The sequence below is a fragment of the Vipera berus genome (genome assembly GCF_964194415.1).
Source record: "Vipera berus genome assembly, chromosome: 7".
Taxonomy (NCBI): Eukaryota; Metazoa; Chordata; class Lepidosauria; order Squamata; family Viperidae; genus Vipera; species Vipera berus.
Window position 1 is genome coordinate 39,940,341 of NC_138209.1, and position 15,267 is coordinate 39,955,607.

At 41.5% G+C, this 15,267-nt stretch overlaps 1 protein-coding gene across 1 annotated transcript; it reads left to right on the forward strand.

The window, feature by feature from the left end:
* Nucleotides 1–1,066: 1,066 nt before the first annotated feature.
* Nucleotides 1,067–14,272, forward strand: CCNA2 (cyclin A2; the record flags this gene model as incomplete). Its single annotated transcript, XM_081333298.1, has 8 exons — nucleotides 1,067–1,252; nucleotides 2,229–2,466; nucleotides 3,961–4,067; nucleotides 11,441–11,664; nucleotides 12,070–12,274; nucleotides 13,075–13,188; nucleotides 13,944–14,077; nucleotides 14,221–14,272. The coding sequence occupies exons 1-8, from the start codon at nucleotides 1,106–1,108 to the stop codon at nucleotides 14,270–14,272; spliced, it is 1,221 nt and encodes a 406-aa protein (XP_081189424.1). The 5' UTR covers nucleotides 1,067–1,105.
* Nucleotides 14,273–15,267: the final 995 nt, after the last annotated feature.

The following is a 15,267-nucleotide window of genomic DNA, read 5'->3' on the forward strand; positions in this document are numbered from 1 at the left end:
GAAAGCCCTAACAAGCAGGCATATACATAGAATGAAGGCTACTGCTAAGCTTGTAAGCCGCCCTGAGTCTTCGGAGAAGGGCGGGATATAAATGGAATAAAAATAAAAATAAAAAAAAATAAAATAAAATAATTCTGACTGTACTGGCTGCTTTTTAATTTAACAATACTGGACAAAGAAAAATAATTTTATTAACATTCTTATAGTCTTCTTATCCGTAACAAATGGACTTCCAGTAGCCCAAGGAATTCGACAAAAACATGTTATTCAATATAAATGATATTATATATCAAGGGCACAGCCATAAGATAAACAGCATAAGATAAAATGGATTTGACGCATTGTGCCAATCCAACGAACAGGGTTGAATAAACCACGGTTTGCCTACACGTGGATAAAGCTAAACAACGTCAGTACGGCCACAAACTAGACTCGGAAGGTGAAAAAGACATTCAGAAAGTAATGCCAGGCCGCTTACATATTGTTACCCCAAAACGTGGCAAAAGGAGCTGAATACCTCACACCCCCAGTTCCGTTTGGTCTAGTCCAGGGGTAGGCAACCTCGGCTCTTTTATGACTCATGGACTTCAACTCCCAGAATTCCTGAGCCAGCATAGCTATAGCTGGCTCAGGAATTCTGGGAGTTGAAGTCCATGAATCATAAAAGAGCCGAGGTTGCCTACCCACTGGTCTAGTCCAGCCGCGTCGAATAGCTCTGGAGCCTCCGCCCCAACTTATGCGCACGAAGCGGCAAGCCTTACGACTCGCGACTTCTTGAGACTGGACTTTTTTTTTTTTTTACCCAAGATTCAGAATAACAAGCACACAGCACCACAAAACCCCAGAGCCACGTGATCTCTCCCGCCGCCCTCTCTTTCCCGCCCCTCCTTTTTTTGGGGGGGACTCTCGCGATCAACAGTGACGTTGCAGTGACGTACCAGAGTCGCCTTCCCATTGGTGGATTCAATAGTCGCGGGCTACTTGAACGGCGAAAGCGGAGCGGGCCGTAGCGTCAGTGAGCGGGTGTTGTTTTTTTTTCCCCCTCCTTCCTTCCTTCCTTCTTCCTCCAGCTCAGTTTGCGGGTCCCACTGTCAGCAAAGCCATCATGCTGACAGGCGCCTCAGTGGACCTGGAGAACCAGGAAAATGTGCCGCCGGGGGCAAAAGAGGCTCCCAAGGTCGCCGGTGCTCCTGGACACCGACTGGCGCTGGGGCTTCTGCAAGCTAATCAACGCCGCTCCACCCAGCCACAGGTAAGGCGTTTTGCCCTTCTCACCCGGCCTGGACGGGATGCCCGTATCCCTGGCCGAAGTCGAGAGACACCCCCCACCCCCCACCCCTTACCCGCCATCTTGGCGCTCTCTTATTCTCTTCCTGAGTTGCTGGGGCAAGGGGCATGAGCAGCAAGCGTGGTCCTCTTACGCTTCATGGCCTTTTCGAAAGCGGAGGGAAGCAGTTTTCTGCGTGTTGGCTTGGCTACCGAGTCGCCTTCCGCAGGCAGGTAGAGACGGGAGTTAGGCTGCTCGCTGGACGGCAGAAGGCCCTACCGTTTCTGTTCGATCCAGGTGGACAAACGCTTGGGCCGCTGCTTGCTGTTGGATAAAGCACTTTTCCCTTAGCAAACTATGCGGATAGGCGCACTGAAAGGCCGTTGAAAAGCCCTTCGGCTTGACGTTGGATGAGAGTTATCTGCGTCGAAAGTCTATGATGGTAACGGTGGTTGTTCTCATCCCTGTCCCACACAAAAACTCTGAATACTCAGGCCACATGCTAGGCCACAGCCAAACAAGTCATATCATACATTTTATTATTTCTTCTGAAGCTTAAGATAGCTTTGATGCCATCCATTTTTATGAATTCCATAGCTGAAGGTGGATCATGGATTATTCAACACAGAACTGTTGAGCAATGTGCTTAATAGTAATCAGCAGAACACTGACCGGCTGCCTAAAGGGCTGCAGAGAAATTTGATCCCTTTCATGCAACATGCCAAAACATAACTTGGTTTTGGCTTAGTGTTCTGTTCACCCAGCCACTTTTGCTCACCTGGTGTTGCCTATTCCCATTATCTTCACTTAGAATGAGTGATTTCATTTGTATTTTGTAAAGTGGACCACATTGTATTGCAATGTGCGATCTTTGCTTTGAAAGATTGCCTCCCAATGTATGGGCAAAAACATTTGGGAGAGCAAAGTACTAGGTGACTGATGTGGTTTTTTCTTCTTACAGGCTCCCCGTAGTCAAATACCTTGGAGTACAAATGATGAGAATTATCTTGGTGTCCCCAATGGGAAAATGGGAAACAAACAGCCAGCTTTTACTATCCACTTGGATGAGCCTGATAACAGGAGACAAAAGAAACATATGTCCAGCAAAAAGATCTCATCTGGTGATGAGACAGTCATGTCTTCAATGGGAACCAGAAAACCTCTTACTCCTATAGATAATCCAATGGATCTTAGTTCTGGTGAGGGTAACATCCTATTTTTAAAAAAGTATATAGTAGTGATTGATTCTGATTACAATTAAAGCCTCTGGTAAATATATCACTTGTTTTTGCAGCTTCTTTTTGCTTATGGTATCATAAAAGCTAGGGACGCGGTGGGTTAGGACGGTGAGCTTGTCGATCAGAAGGTCAGCAGTTTGGCGGGTCAAATCCCGAGTGCCGCGTAACAGAGTGAGCGCCTGTTACTCATCCCAGCTTCTGTCAACCTAGCAGTTCGAAAGCACGTAAAAATGCAAGTAGAAAAATAGGGACCACTACGGTGGGAAGGTAACAGCGTTCCGTGCGCCTTTGGCGTCTAGTCATGCTGGCCACATGACCACGGAGACGTCCTCGGACAAGCGCTGGCTCTTTGGCTTTGAAACGGAGATGAGCACTGGCCCCTGGAGTTGGAAATGACTAGCACGCATGTGCAGGGGAACCTTTATTATAAAAGCTTAATTCAGATTTAATCAGTTTTAACTATGGCAATTGTACATATTTCTTTCAGTGAAAATCTAGTTTTCACAAGATCATCTCACTGAAAAACCAAGAACTTCCTGGCTTCTATTACTTGTGTGATATAATATTTGTATACTCTACATATAATGCAGCTTCAAAATGGAGTATATTTTGATTTCAAATTTTGCTTTAAACCTGAATGGTTTTTTGTCACTGATTTTTAATTTAAGACTGTCAGTTGCATTCTACCTTCAGTATAAACCTTAAATAAATCTGGATTCTGTTAATATTGCAGACTTTACTAATGTATTTTAGAGGTAGAAAAGTGTTTCAAAAGTACTTTTAATAGTACCATTTTTGTCACAGTGAATGTTTGTTCATGTGAGGAGGGTTCCTTCTGTAGAGTCTGTTACTAAATGGAGTTATGAAGTAAAATAAGTGTTTCCTGTACTTTGCTGCTCTGATACTATCTGTTCCTTCATGAACCTAATCCTTATTTTCATAACGCTAATATTTTTATTACTGGGGGCCATTTTAAATTTCAGCCTACTTCCTGTGATGTTCTTGTCCAAAAGGTCAGCAAGCTTAGTTGAAGCTCATGGCCCTTCAAGTGGGATCCATCCCACTCCCTTGCTATTTCCTGAATTTAAAGCAAGAAGGTGAATACAAGATCTTGCATTATGTGAACCGTAGTTTGAGCCTGCAGAAAGTGCATTGAAGCTTACATCAAGATGGGTGGTGAATACTCATTCTATTTTGCCATGAAGAATCTTCTTTAGCGGTTTATCTGTGGATGTCACTCATGGCTTTTGACCACTGAAAGTTTTAAGACTAGTTACAATGGGAAATGTCTATTATGGATTTATATTGCTTCTTAAAATACTGAGATCGTGGCATACACTGCAGTCAAGAGCAACTTTGGGTTTCAAAGAACTTAAGTTTTTTGTAGTATTCATTGCTTGCTTTATATTTGAGGATTCATAAGCCTAAACATTTTACCTATGCCTTTCATTTTAGGGTCACTGAGTATTATGGATATGTCAATAGAAGCAGAACAGAAAATTAATGTAAACCATGTTCCAGATTATATTGAGGATATCTATAAGTATCTTAGAGAAATGGAGGTAAGAACTGATTATGCTTACATAATGGGGGAAAAACCATTTAGCTGAACTTTAAACATGTAACTATGTCTAGTCTATTCCAGATTTGAGAATTGTTGGGCAAGGATACCTGAGAGTTTTCCCCTTTTGCTTGGTCAGTAGAAGTGATATTATAATGTAACTATTTCTAACTCCTAACTGGAGCATATTGGGACCTTGCAGGGCTATTCGCATGCAACAAGGAAAAGTCTATCTTTCAGAGTAGAATTTCAGTGAACCTTGTGGGACTAATTAGTATCATAATATGTTCAATACAATATATTAAAGGTCCAGAGAAACTGAAGAAAATGATTCTTCAGAAGACCACCTTACTTGTTTTATACATGTGATGGGTTCCCTTGTAGAATGTGCATTAAATTATACCAGGCTAAACCAATGTCAACTAGAAAGCTTGCCTATGCAGTTCAATTCTGTTACAGGTGCACATCAATTCTTCTTCCTTTCATATATTTTAAATTGCCTTAAATTGCCTTGTATCTTTTTTGTCGGGGTTAAGCAATTGTATACCGAATCTGAAAAAGAGTAGGTAAGCATCTCTAAAAGGTCACTAGCGCCCTTTATACAATTAAGTGGGACAAAGAGTAAATGGCTACCATTAAATGAAGACTCAGTTCTTTTGCTAGTTCTAATCTGAGAATGGCTAGATTAAGGTTGTGCACTTGGTTAGTTTAGAATGGACAAGATTCTAGTCTAGTAGTTTCTGTATATTGCTAAGCTTGTAAGCTGCCCTGAGTCTTCGGAGAAGGGCGGGATATAAATGGAATTAAAATAAAATAAAAAATAAAATAATTCCAATATGCCTTTTGGTTGTTGGACAGTGAAACAAAAATAGAACATGTTTATGTTTATTGGACTTATATACCGCCCTTCTCCCGTAGGACTCAGGGCGGTTCACAAGGAATTTAAAATAACAATACACATATATTAACATATATTAACTAATAAAAACAGTGAAGTAACACGTTGACACACCTCAGCATCCATTTTAATTACCAAATTTCATTTTGAAGCAAGATGGGCAGCAAATAAATTTAATAAATAAAAATGTCAGTTCAGTTCAGGGTATCTGCCATTTACTGAAGAGAGGCTATTCCAAAGTGAAGAGGCAGGAACAGAGACACCATTTCTGGATTTCATTTTGCTAATATCTGAACATCCAGGGTGGATTTAAGGTTTCCTCCTGAAAGGGGTGTGCAAAGAGATAGTCCTGAAGATATTTGGAAATCAATCCATCTGGAGTTTTATAAGCATTGGAACTGTACCTGGGAAACCCATCAGAAGCCAACACAGAGCTCACAAAATTGGTGTTGTGTGAATACAATAGAGCTCAGTTGTGCTGCAGTATATTGCACCAGTTGAATTTGTCAAGAGGCCTCAGGCAGCACATTTATAAAGCACATTGCCAGTGTGATAGGCTCTGAAGGCCGCCTACTCCAAGTAATGGCATTGCAGAGGGTTGGAGCCTACTTTAAATTGATCAAAAAGGAAGCTTGTTTTGCCTTTCTTGTCTATCTTTATAAAATGTAGTTCTTATATGGCTAGTGGGTAATCCAATACTTTTTCTTTCTATATCAAAAAGAAATTTTGAGGGCTTCTGGTTAGGCGTCACAGCATGATGGATGCAGGAAGATGGGGCTTCATCTTCCATTTTTGATTTCGCCCCATTGGGGACTCTAAAAAGGGTCGAAAGTTGCACAGGAGAGGCAATGGAGAAGGGGCCCTTATTGATCGCGGAGGGGTGACGGCCCTTTCGTTTGATCCGAGGAAGCCTTACAAACCGGCAGGGAAAGACTGGCTACATTCATGTGGCTGCTGACAACCAAAAAAAATAAGCTCTAACGAGCAACTTTTGAGCAATGTGGATGGAACTGGGTGAGACCCTATTCTTTCTTTATGACTTTAAGACTTTTTCCTGGGAAAAAACCGCCCAAAGCAAAGAATCCTCCCTGATGAGAGAGGGAAGGGGAATTTCCGCCCCATTCCCTCAGGAAAAGAAAAGCAGCGAACTAATTGCGGGAAAACAGAAAATTACAATATTAATTTGGAATCAATACAGATATATAACTTTGAAATTTGGGGTCTAAAAGTGCCTTTGAGAATTTAGAAATGAGACTTGAAAAGCTTGGAATATAAGTTTGGATTTAAAAAGCTGGGAGATGGTGTCAACAACATCTAGTGGCAAATCACGGCATTACAATCTATTATGCTTAAAGGAAACTTGGCTTGAAGCCCAGACTCAGATAAGACTTCTGTTGTCCTTGGAAACATTCACTTTTGAAGACTACAGCTGGGAAAAGGGGGGGGGACCCTCTTGAGCTGCTTATCTGTGTGGCAGAGAAGATAAACTATTTTGAAACTGGCCTGCTGGGATTACGAATATAAATAGTAACTGACTTTTAGAGCTGTGTCATAGAGATATTTCCCTGTAAAAGAAACATACATTACTGATTGAGATGATGGAATATTTGGATTATTAACTTTTGATTGATGAATAACTTTTAATTGCTTTTTTCTCTCTGGACAGAGGATATGTTTTTCGTTGGACAGAAAAACTTGAATTTGCTTATATTTGTTTAGGGGAGGCTTAAGGACGGACTGATAGGCTAGGTGAATAATTTGGAGTTCAAATGACAATTGACAAACTTTTTAAATCCCTAAATAGATTGGACTATAAAGACCACAGAAGAAAACAAAATGGATGTTCCGTACTTAGCCTTAAATGGTAAAAAAACCATCCCTAACACCTGTCCTCAAAGCCCCCAGCTTGACATACCAACAAGAAAATGTTGATGAATCTCAGAAAGAAATTCTATGTTGAAATCAATACAACAGACAATTGCCTTAGCTCATGATGAGACTAAAAATAACGCAGAGATAAAAGAACAATTTTCTAATCTAAACCTACAAATTCAGAAAATGACTACAAAGAAGGAACTAGTAACCCAGAAAATAAAAGGAAAATTAGGAAGCGGATCCAAAGATGGAGGACCTAAAACGGGTGGCGAAACTATGGCACGCGTGCCACAGGTCGCATGTGGAGCCGTCCCTGTGGGCACGCGCGCCATCACCCCAGAAAGAGGCAGGGCCAGGCTCCTCCCCTCCACCTCTCCACATGCACCTGCACTCTCTTACTCTGCACTCTGGAGCAGGGCTGGATGCGAGTCCAGGTAAGCCTGCAGAGCAATTTTGCAGGGGCCCCCCTTGGCCGATCCGGGCAGCAGAGGTCTTTTCCAAGCCTCTGGAGCTTGGATCGGGCCGCTGGGGTGCTGCAAAATCGCCCTGTGGCCATGGATTCGAGGTCCAGAAGGAAGGCAGGGCAATCTGTGCGGGGGGGTGGGGAACGGCAGCTGGAGAAAAAGGATCTGTGCAGTGGATGGGTAGGGAATTGCGGAAGAAAGGGGATCTGTGCGGTGGGTTGGGGGGAACAGCGGTGGGAGAAAGGGGATCTGCTATGGGTGGGGGTAATTGCGGCAGGAGAAAGGAGATTGTGCGGTGTGTGGGGGGACAGCGGCGGGAGAAGGGATCTGTGCGGCACGGGGGGAATTGTGGCGGGAGAAAGGAGATCTGTACGGCGGATGGGGGGAATGGCAGCGGGATAAAGGAGATCTATGCGGGGGGGCAAATCAGATGGTTTTGGTGTGGCGCAGATCTTTACCTCTTCTCAGCCTCAGCCCTAGCAGTGCGCTCACCTCCCGCTGAAATGTGGCCTGCCTTGCCTGGAGGCCGCCACCCGGATGGCCACCAGGTGGCTGCAAGCAGATGGCCCGGCTTCCCCTTGTCGCTGCTGGCCGTCTGGGCTCTCCCCCCACAGCTCATAAGGTCGGGGTTGTGCCTCGTGTGTCGCAGTTAATGGCTGGTTTCGTCGTGGTGCGGATCTTTGCCTTCGGCTGAGGTGACTCTGGGCAAGGCGGGCAGCGCTTTGGCCAGAAGTGAGCGCACCGCCAGGGCTGAGGCTGAGAACAGGCGTGGATCTCCAGCCGCAACCCCGACCTTACGAGCTGTGGGGGGCGCTGGGCCACAGCCCATATAGCCAGCAGCGACGAGGGGAAGCCAGGCCATCTCCTTGCCACCACCCGTGACCGTCCGGGGGTTCTGGGCACGGGTGGCTGTCCTGCCCTGCTGGGCACCCCTCCACAGCCTCGGTCAGGAAGCCTCCAATGGGACTCCGTCCTCCGCGCAGAGCAAGGCTGCAGGCCAAGGACCATGTGGTGAAAAGAAGGTTAGAGTCGAGGAAGAGGTTGGATTTATCTGCTACATGCATGTCTTAATGGGAGGGGATAATCTGCACCTCCAAAGGAAAAAAAAAGAAAGAAAAAGCTCTAATTTGGCGGATGGCAGGAGAGAGAAGCGAATGTGCCGCAGCAAGCTTGTTTCGCGAAAGGTGACTCCTCCTTTCTGGTTGTTTTTCCCCCCACCCTCCTCTGAAGTCGTTCGCCCCTTAGGAGCGACCCTCTCTTGGGCTGTGTGGATGCAGCTTGTGATGGAAAAGCTGCAGCTTGAATTTGCAAAACCAGTCCAGCCTCTTCTACCAGCTACTGAAGACTCTTTGAGATTTGCTCTTCAGAGAAAATTTCCCAAATAATTAGTTGCAGGGCAGGGGTGTGCAGTGTAAGCAGACACCCCTTTGAATGTTTGTGTTGGGAAGGTGAACTGTTTGGTGGGGGGTGAATGAGTGGGGCTGCCTTTTGTTTGAGGACCAGGATTTTGCAACCTCTTGGTGAGAGAGAAGGCAAAGAGAAACAAACTTGGCTTCTCGGATCAGATGACAGGTGGAGAGCAAAGGTTGAGGGGAGGTTTTGCCCTCTGGAATGGGTTTTCCTTTAAGATTTCTCTGAGCCTCCCACGCTACCTTATGGATCAAACTTAGCAGGGAGGTGCCTTCACACGGATTTCCCATTCAAAAATGTAAGTTTGTGCCCGTCCCCTTTCTTGTCCTAACTTGGCTTGCATAATGGAGTCCATTTGCATTTTGCAGAAGCTTGCGAGGGGGGGGTGAGGAGGAGGACACGTGTTTGCACCTTGGAGAAAGGGAGAGAGAGAGGAATGAAGGAGGGAAGGGGGAAGGAAGGAAGGAGATGGGAATGAGAAGGAGGGGAAGGCACATGATCCTGGGGATGCTGCAACTATCAAGTGAAAAATGGTCATAAGCCACTTTATTCAGTGCCTTAGTAACTTTGAACAGTCACTAAGGTAACTGTTGTAAGTTGAGGACTTCTGTACTTTACCACTTTTTTTCCTTTTTTGGGAGAGGGTGGTCAAGTTTTTGACCGCTTGCTAGGCGACTGGAAAAGCCCCGAGCTAGAGTACTCAAGATTGGAGCTGCTTTCTTGCAGGTATTTGGAATGGCATGGGACCCACAGGTTGTGCAAAGTTAAGTGAGGAAGTTGGTTACAGCTTATTAGGAAAGATAAAATAGAAAACCAAGAATGCTTTATTGACCATTCTTCGTCCAGATTTTATATCATTTTCATCTGCTAGTACAGCCATTCTGCTCCAGATTTCTGTTATTTTCAGCATCTGGTAAAATGAGTACTTTTCCAACAACCTGTAAAATCCAAGACACTGGTTCCATTGTGTAATTCCCCCCTCGTACAGTAGTGCCAAAATTGTGGAAACCTTTTGGGAAAAGTGTACAGTAGAAATGCCACCTTTGGTTAAGTTTCCACCAATTTTCCTTCTAATTTCTTTATAACTGTAGCCTTGTTCACTTAATTTTATTTTACATCGCTTTCTGGGTGACCAGTTAACTTTTTGCACCATTACTTTAATTTTATTACGTTTTACAAGCTCACTAAATGAAAGAACACAAACCCAACCAACTTGATAGCAATCACATAACACACTGACAAATGTCCTCAGCTTCCATACATGACAACAATAATTGAATCCTACTGTGATCTGATTGGCTCATTGCCGAAACAAGATGATGAGCCTCCTGCCAACTGTCCCACCCGCCAGAGACCCCCTGGATCTCCCCCAACCCTGCCCTGCCCCCACAGGCATCACTCCCCAGGAGCGACATCGAGGTGGCCACGCCCACCCTGGCACGCCCAACCATGCTGCCATGACTACCATAGCCACACCCACTTGGCCACGCCCCTGGCACCTGGTGATGCATAAGTAGGTTTCGGGTTGCTGTTTGGGCACTCGGTCTCAAAAAGGTTTGCCACCACTGACCTAAAGGAAGGAATTGACAGACTAAGACAAACAAAGAATTAGAAGGCGTAGTGATAATACCGGAAATGGAAAAGACATCTTAACTGTCAAGATCTCAGAACACATTTGAGGATAAGGAAGAAGAGCTGATTGAATGTTAGGAGAATTGTGGAAAATTGGAGAAGGAGGGAGGCTGTTTAATGAATGGGCTGAGCCTTCTTCTCAAATGCATTGACTTGGAAAGTTAGTTGGCAAAGGAAGAAAGCTAGAGAGCATTTTCTTCAGTCTAAGAAGAAAATACAGATTTTGACCCATTAGATGGGATATTATATTATTAAATAGATGTTTGAACATGGCTAAGAGAATAGATAAGTGTTAGAAATAAAAGTATTTACTGTATAACTAGAAAGATAGGATCTGCAACTAAAATGCTATATTTTGATGAGAAGGGAAATACAAAAATGCTAAGGGTTTGAATAAGGGAAGCTTTTTGTTACCCAAATATAATTTATTATGAGAAAAGTATAAGCGATAGAGACACTTTGAAGATTAATCAAAAATTTTTTAAAAAGCGGGAAAAACAGGACATTGATTGAACAAATGGATTTTAAGTCCAAATGCAATTATGTTTTGGTTAGAAAATATTTTAAACTGACACTATTGTTATTATGTATAATATTAAAAAATGTGATAAAGATGTTGATATTCAATTGCGTATGTATTAACAGTAATTAGAATTGTATTTGCCTAGTGTGGAAAAATGTATACCACCAGAAGAAAAGAGGAAGCACTGGATGGTGTAGTATTGGAACTAGATTGAGGAAGTTAGTATGAATTACTAATGGACACAGACAACACGTTGTTTGTTAAGTACTTATGATTGCAAAACTAAAAAATTAATATATAAAAAAGAAATTTTGAGCATGAATATTTTAAATATGTTAATGTCTTCTTTCATCTTGAGGTGTATTTACATTGTAACTAATGCAGAGCAAGTGGACGGAGTTTCATTTTTAAAAGTTTAATATGCTAATAGAGTAGAAGTACCAATTAGGATAAAACTTTAAAAGCTTGATAGCACTTTTGCAACAGGGTGGTAAGTTAATTATAAATCAATATTACTATATAGAAGCTAGAAGACTTTCAAAGTGACAAAGTAATTGCTAATCTCTTTACAGGTGAAATGTAAACCCAAAGTGGGTTATATGAAGAAACAGCCTGATATTACAAATAATATGCGGGCTATCCTTGTGGACTGGCTAGTGGAAGTTGGTGAAGAATACAAACTACAAAATGAAACCTTGCATTTGGCTGTAAATTACATCGATAGGTTTCTCTCTTCAATGTCAGTACTACGAGGAAAACTTCAGCTTGTGGGAACTGCAGCTATGCTGTTGGCATCGTAAGTAGATAAGTTTGGAGTATTGACTTTACTATCATGTCTTTAATGTGCTGTTAACTACATTAAAGATAGATATATGCAAATTTTTTTACCTGAAAGTATTTTCTGAAATGCAAGTATAAAGATGCTTAATACAAACCCTGGATATATTTCAGAGAACATATTAACTATATTTTTAAAACTTAGGTTAATAGTTAAAACATCTACCACAGATTGAGGATTTCTACTTCTAATATTTTTCCCAGCTAGAATGTGCGCATAAGCATTTTGTAGTAAGAACCTGCAGTGTAGGATAAAGGGTAACATTAGCTAATGTGACCAAATAGTATCTCTATGAGCCTATATAGTTGTGGAAAAAGAAACGCTTGGTGTTTGATTATGTAACTGCTTTTCTTCCCACTGTAGAAAGTTTGAAGAAATCTACCCTCCAGAAGTAGCAGAATTTGTTTATATCACAGATGACACTTACACAAAGAAACAAGTTCTCAGAATGGAGCACTTAGTCCTGAAAGTTCTGTCATTTGATCTGGCAGCTCCTACAATAAATCAATTCCTTTCTCAATACTTCTTACATCAGCCAGCCTGCTCCCTAGTGGAAAACTTAGCAATGGTAAGTGTTGGAACTTTTTTTTTAAAAAAAGGAGAATCTGAATATATCAGCAGTTTTTTAAAAAATTGTTCATCTGTTACAATTAGTGTCTTGAGAATATACTGCTTTTAAAAATAATTCTAAAGAAAGAGAGGCCTTCATTTTAGACTGTGCTCAGGTTTTTTGGCTAAAAAAAATAATCCCAGAGAAGTGAAGGCTCAGCATGTTGTCAAATTCTTCACTTTCCTATATGGAGAAAATAGGTAGTCTTTATGATCACAATTGGGACTGGAATTGACATTGTAAGCCAGTGCAATCATAAAATGAGACATCATATGACCATACTGACCTACAATGGCACTCCTGATATATTTCTGGGGTCTCATGCCTGCAAGGCAGAGTGCAAGGTGGCCAAAAGGGGATACTTGGGAGAAAGGTGGGTGGGAGGAGCTGAAGCACCCGTTATTGTAAATATGGACAGGCAACCGAATTTTGGTCATGTGAGGAGTACTGCAACAGCCATAAGTTCAGGGACTGGTCATAAGTGCATTTTTCAATACTGTTGTAACTTCGAATGGTTGCTGAATGAATGGTTGTAACTCGACGACTGAGGATATTTTCCTACCTTTACACTGTAGCTTTCATCAGTAACGAAGCAGGGAGGCTTTTAACTAATATATATCTTGATCGATATAATTTGCAATGAACTCTTACTTAAAAATAGTTTTATAACTTTTTTTTTACATTTTGACCTTGCATTACTCGCTAGAAAATTTACAAGAATATTAGAAATAAAGATTATGCTTTTTATTTTTCTACAGTATTTGGGTGAACTAAGTTTAATTGATGCAGACATGTATCTGAAATACTTGCCATCAGTAATAGCCGCAGCAGCATTTCATTTAGCAAACTATGCGATTTCTGGGAAAACTTGGGTATGTATAAAAGCAATTCCTCCCCTTCCAACTTGTCTGTCAGAAATGTGCATTAACACAGGACTGTCTACTCCTACATCAATATGCCTGTAGCGTAGATAGCAATAACACTTAGACTTACATACTGTTCCACAGTACTTTACAGCACTTTGACAGGTTTACAAACAGATAGATAACCTTTATTGTCATTTTTTACTAGGCACCGTGGCACCCATTAAAAATGAAATTTAGTTGCTTGCTCTAAATGTCAGCATATTGCCCCCAACAATCTAAGTCCTCATTTTATCATCCTTAGAAGGATGGAAGGCTTGAGCTGGTTGGGACTAAATTCCTGGCTGTGGGAAGTTAACCTGCAATACTGCATTCTAACCACTGTACCACCATGGATCATTTTAGAGCTATTGATTAGAAGCAAGGGATAGCTGGAGACAGTCTCTTTAGATATTTAGAATCGACATGGTGCATATTTCCATTTTTTTTGACGGAACTGAAAAGGGTAATCGAGAGAATACACATTCAGCCATAAGGAATTTTTTAAAAAGCCTTCAGATTCAATGCCAAAAAGTTGCTTTGAAGCATGAATGTATTATCAGTTAACATAGTTAACTTAGCTAAACCTGTTTCTGGGAGCCTCTAAACCACACTTCTACAAGTGCCTTAGGCTGAATGATCTCTTCTATGTGGGCAATTGAAATGACAATTGAACATCAAGAACAGAATTACTTAGGTTTCAAATATTTAACTTTCCTTTACAGACAGATTCTCTTGCTGCAATGACCGGATATACAATTGAAACTATTAAGCCTTGTGTCCTAGACCTCCACAAGACCTACTGCAAAGCAGCACAGCATACGCAACAGTCTATCAGAGAGAAATACAAGACCGTAAAGTAAGTCTGACCCTTGAATGCAGATGCTGTAACTGAAATAACTACAGGGGTTATGTTAGACTAGATTTGTATATAGAAAGAGCCAAACAAATACTTTTGTCAGATAGCAAAAATGATATTTGTGTCACTTTTATCTTTTTCAGATACCATGCGGTGTCGCTCATTGACCCACCAGAGACCCTAGATTTATTATAACAATATGTGAGATTTCAAACCTATATATTGCCCATTGTAAATGTACAGTTTTAAATGTGTAGATTTCAATCAATCTGGTATATTACCATAGCTAATTATGAGGTTTTATACTTTTATAACGTTTTAATGTAAACTTTTGTACATGCAATCTTGTTCTATGTGCTTAGATGGCGCCCCTTTAAAGCTGTGCTGAAAAAGACTTAAACCATGCAGGTATAAGTGCTGAGTGGCACTGTTCAGCCTTTTTAAAATAGTTGACCAGTGTGAGGATTTTCACTCTAAAAATTGCAAATCAAGATAGTTCAATGATATATCTGCATATAATAAATAAACAAACAGTATATTTCAGATAGTCAGCAAGTGCTCAGTAGCTGAACTTGAGAAAACTGCTGTGACACTTTTTGCTAACAAGATCTCTATTGTACTTGAAGGCTGTATCAGCTATTAAGGATAGTGATTTTTTCTTTTTCTTTTTTTTGAAATATGCCACTTAAGTAGCTTTAGAAACACTGCATTAATAGCTATTATTCAAACCAGTGAGTCTGGAACGTAGAGGAAGAGCCTCCAATAACAAGGAGGGTAAAAGTAGTTCCTGCCATTAAAAAAATCTGATGAAATTAAAAATCTGCCTTCTGCTAACCTAGTTCATGAATCAGATTAACTTAAGGTGTTTGCAACTGAGCAAGCCAATTTCCTGACCCTCAAAGGAAACAGCCATGCAATCCGTGGGGTGATACAAAATTCCTACTGCTATGTGGCAATTTTAGCTAAGTTGCTGGAGGAGCACATTGCTCTGTATCGTGGCTTCAGGTGGTTAGGATCCTTAGGTTGAGTACTTTTTCACTTCTACTCTTGGTATAATCTTGAAGTTCAAAAACAAGATTGAAGCGGTGTGTATGTTGGGCAAATACCAGATTTTATATGTTTCAAGGGTTAAATTTTATCGATGGAAGACTTTTATATGCATATTTGAGAAACATTTAATTCTTATAAGC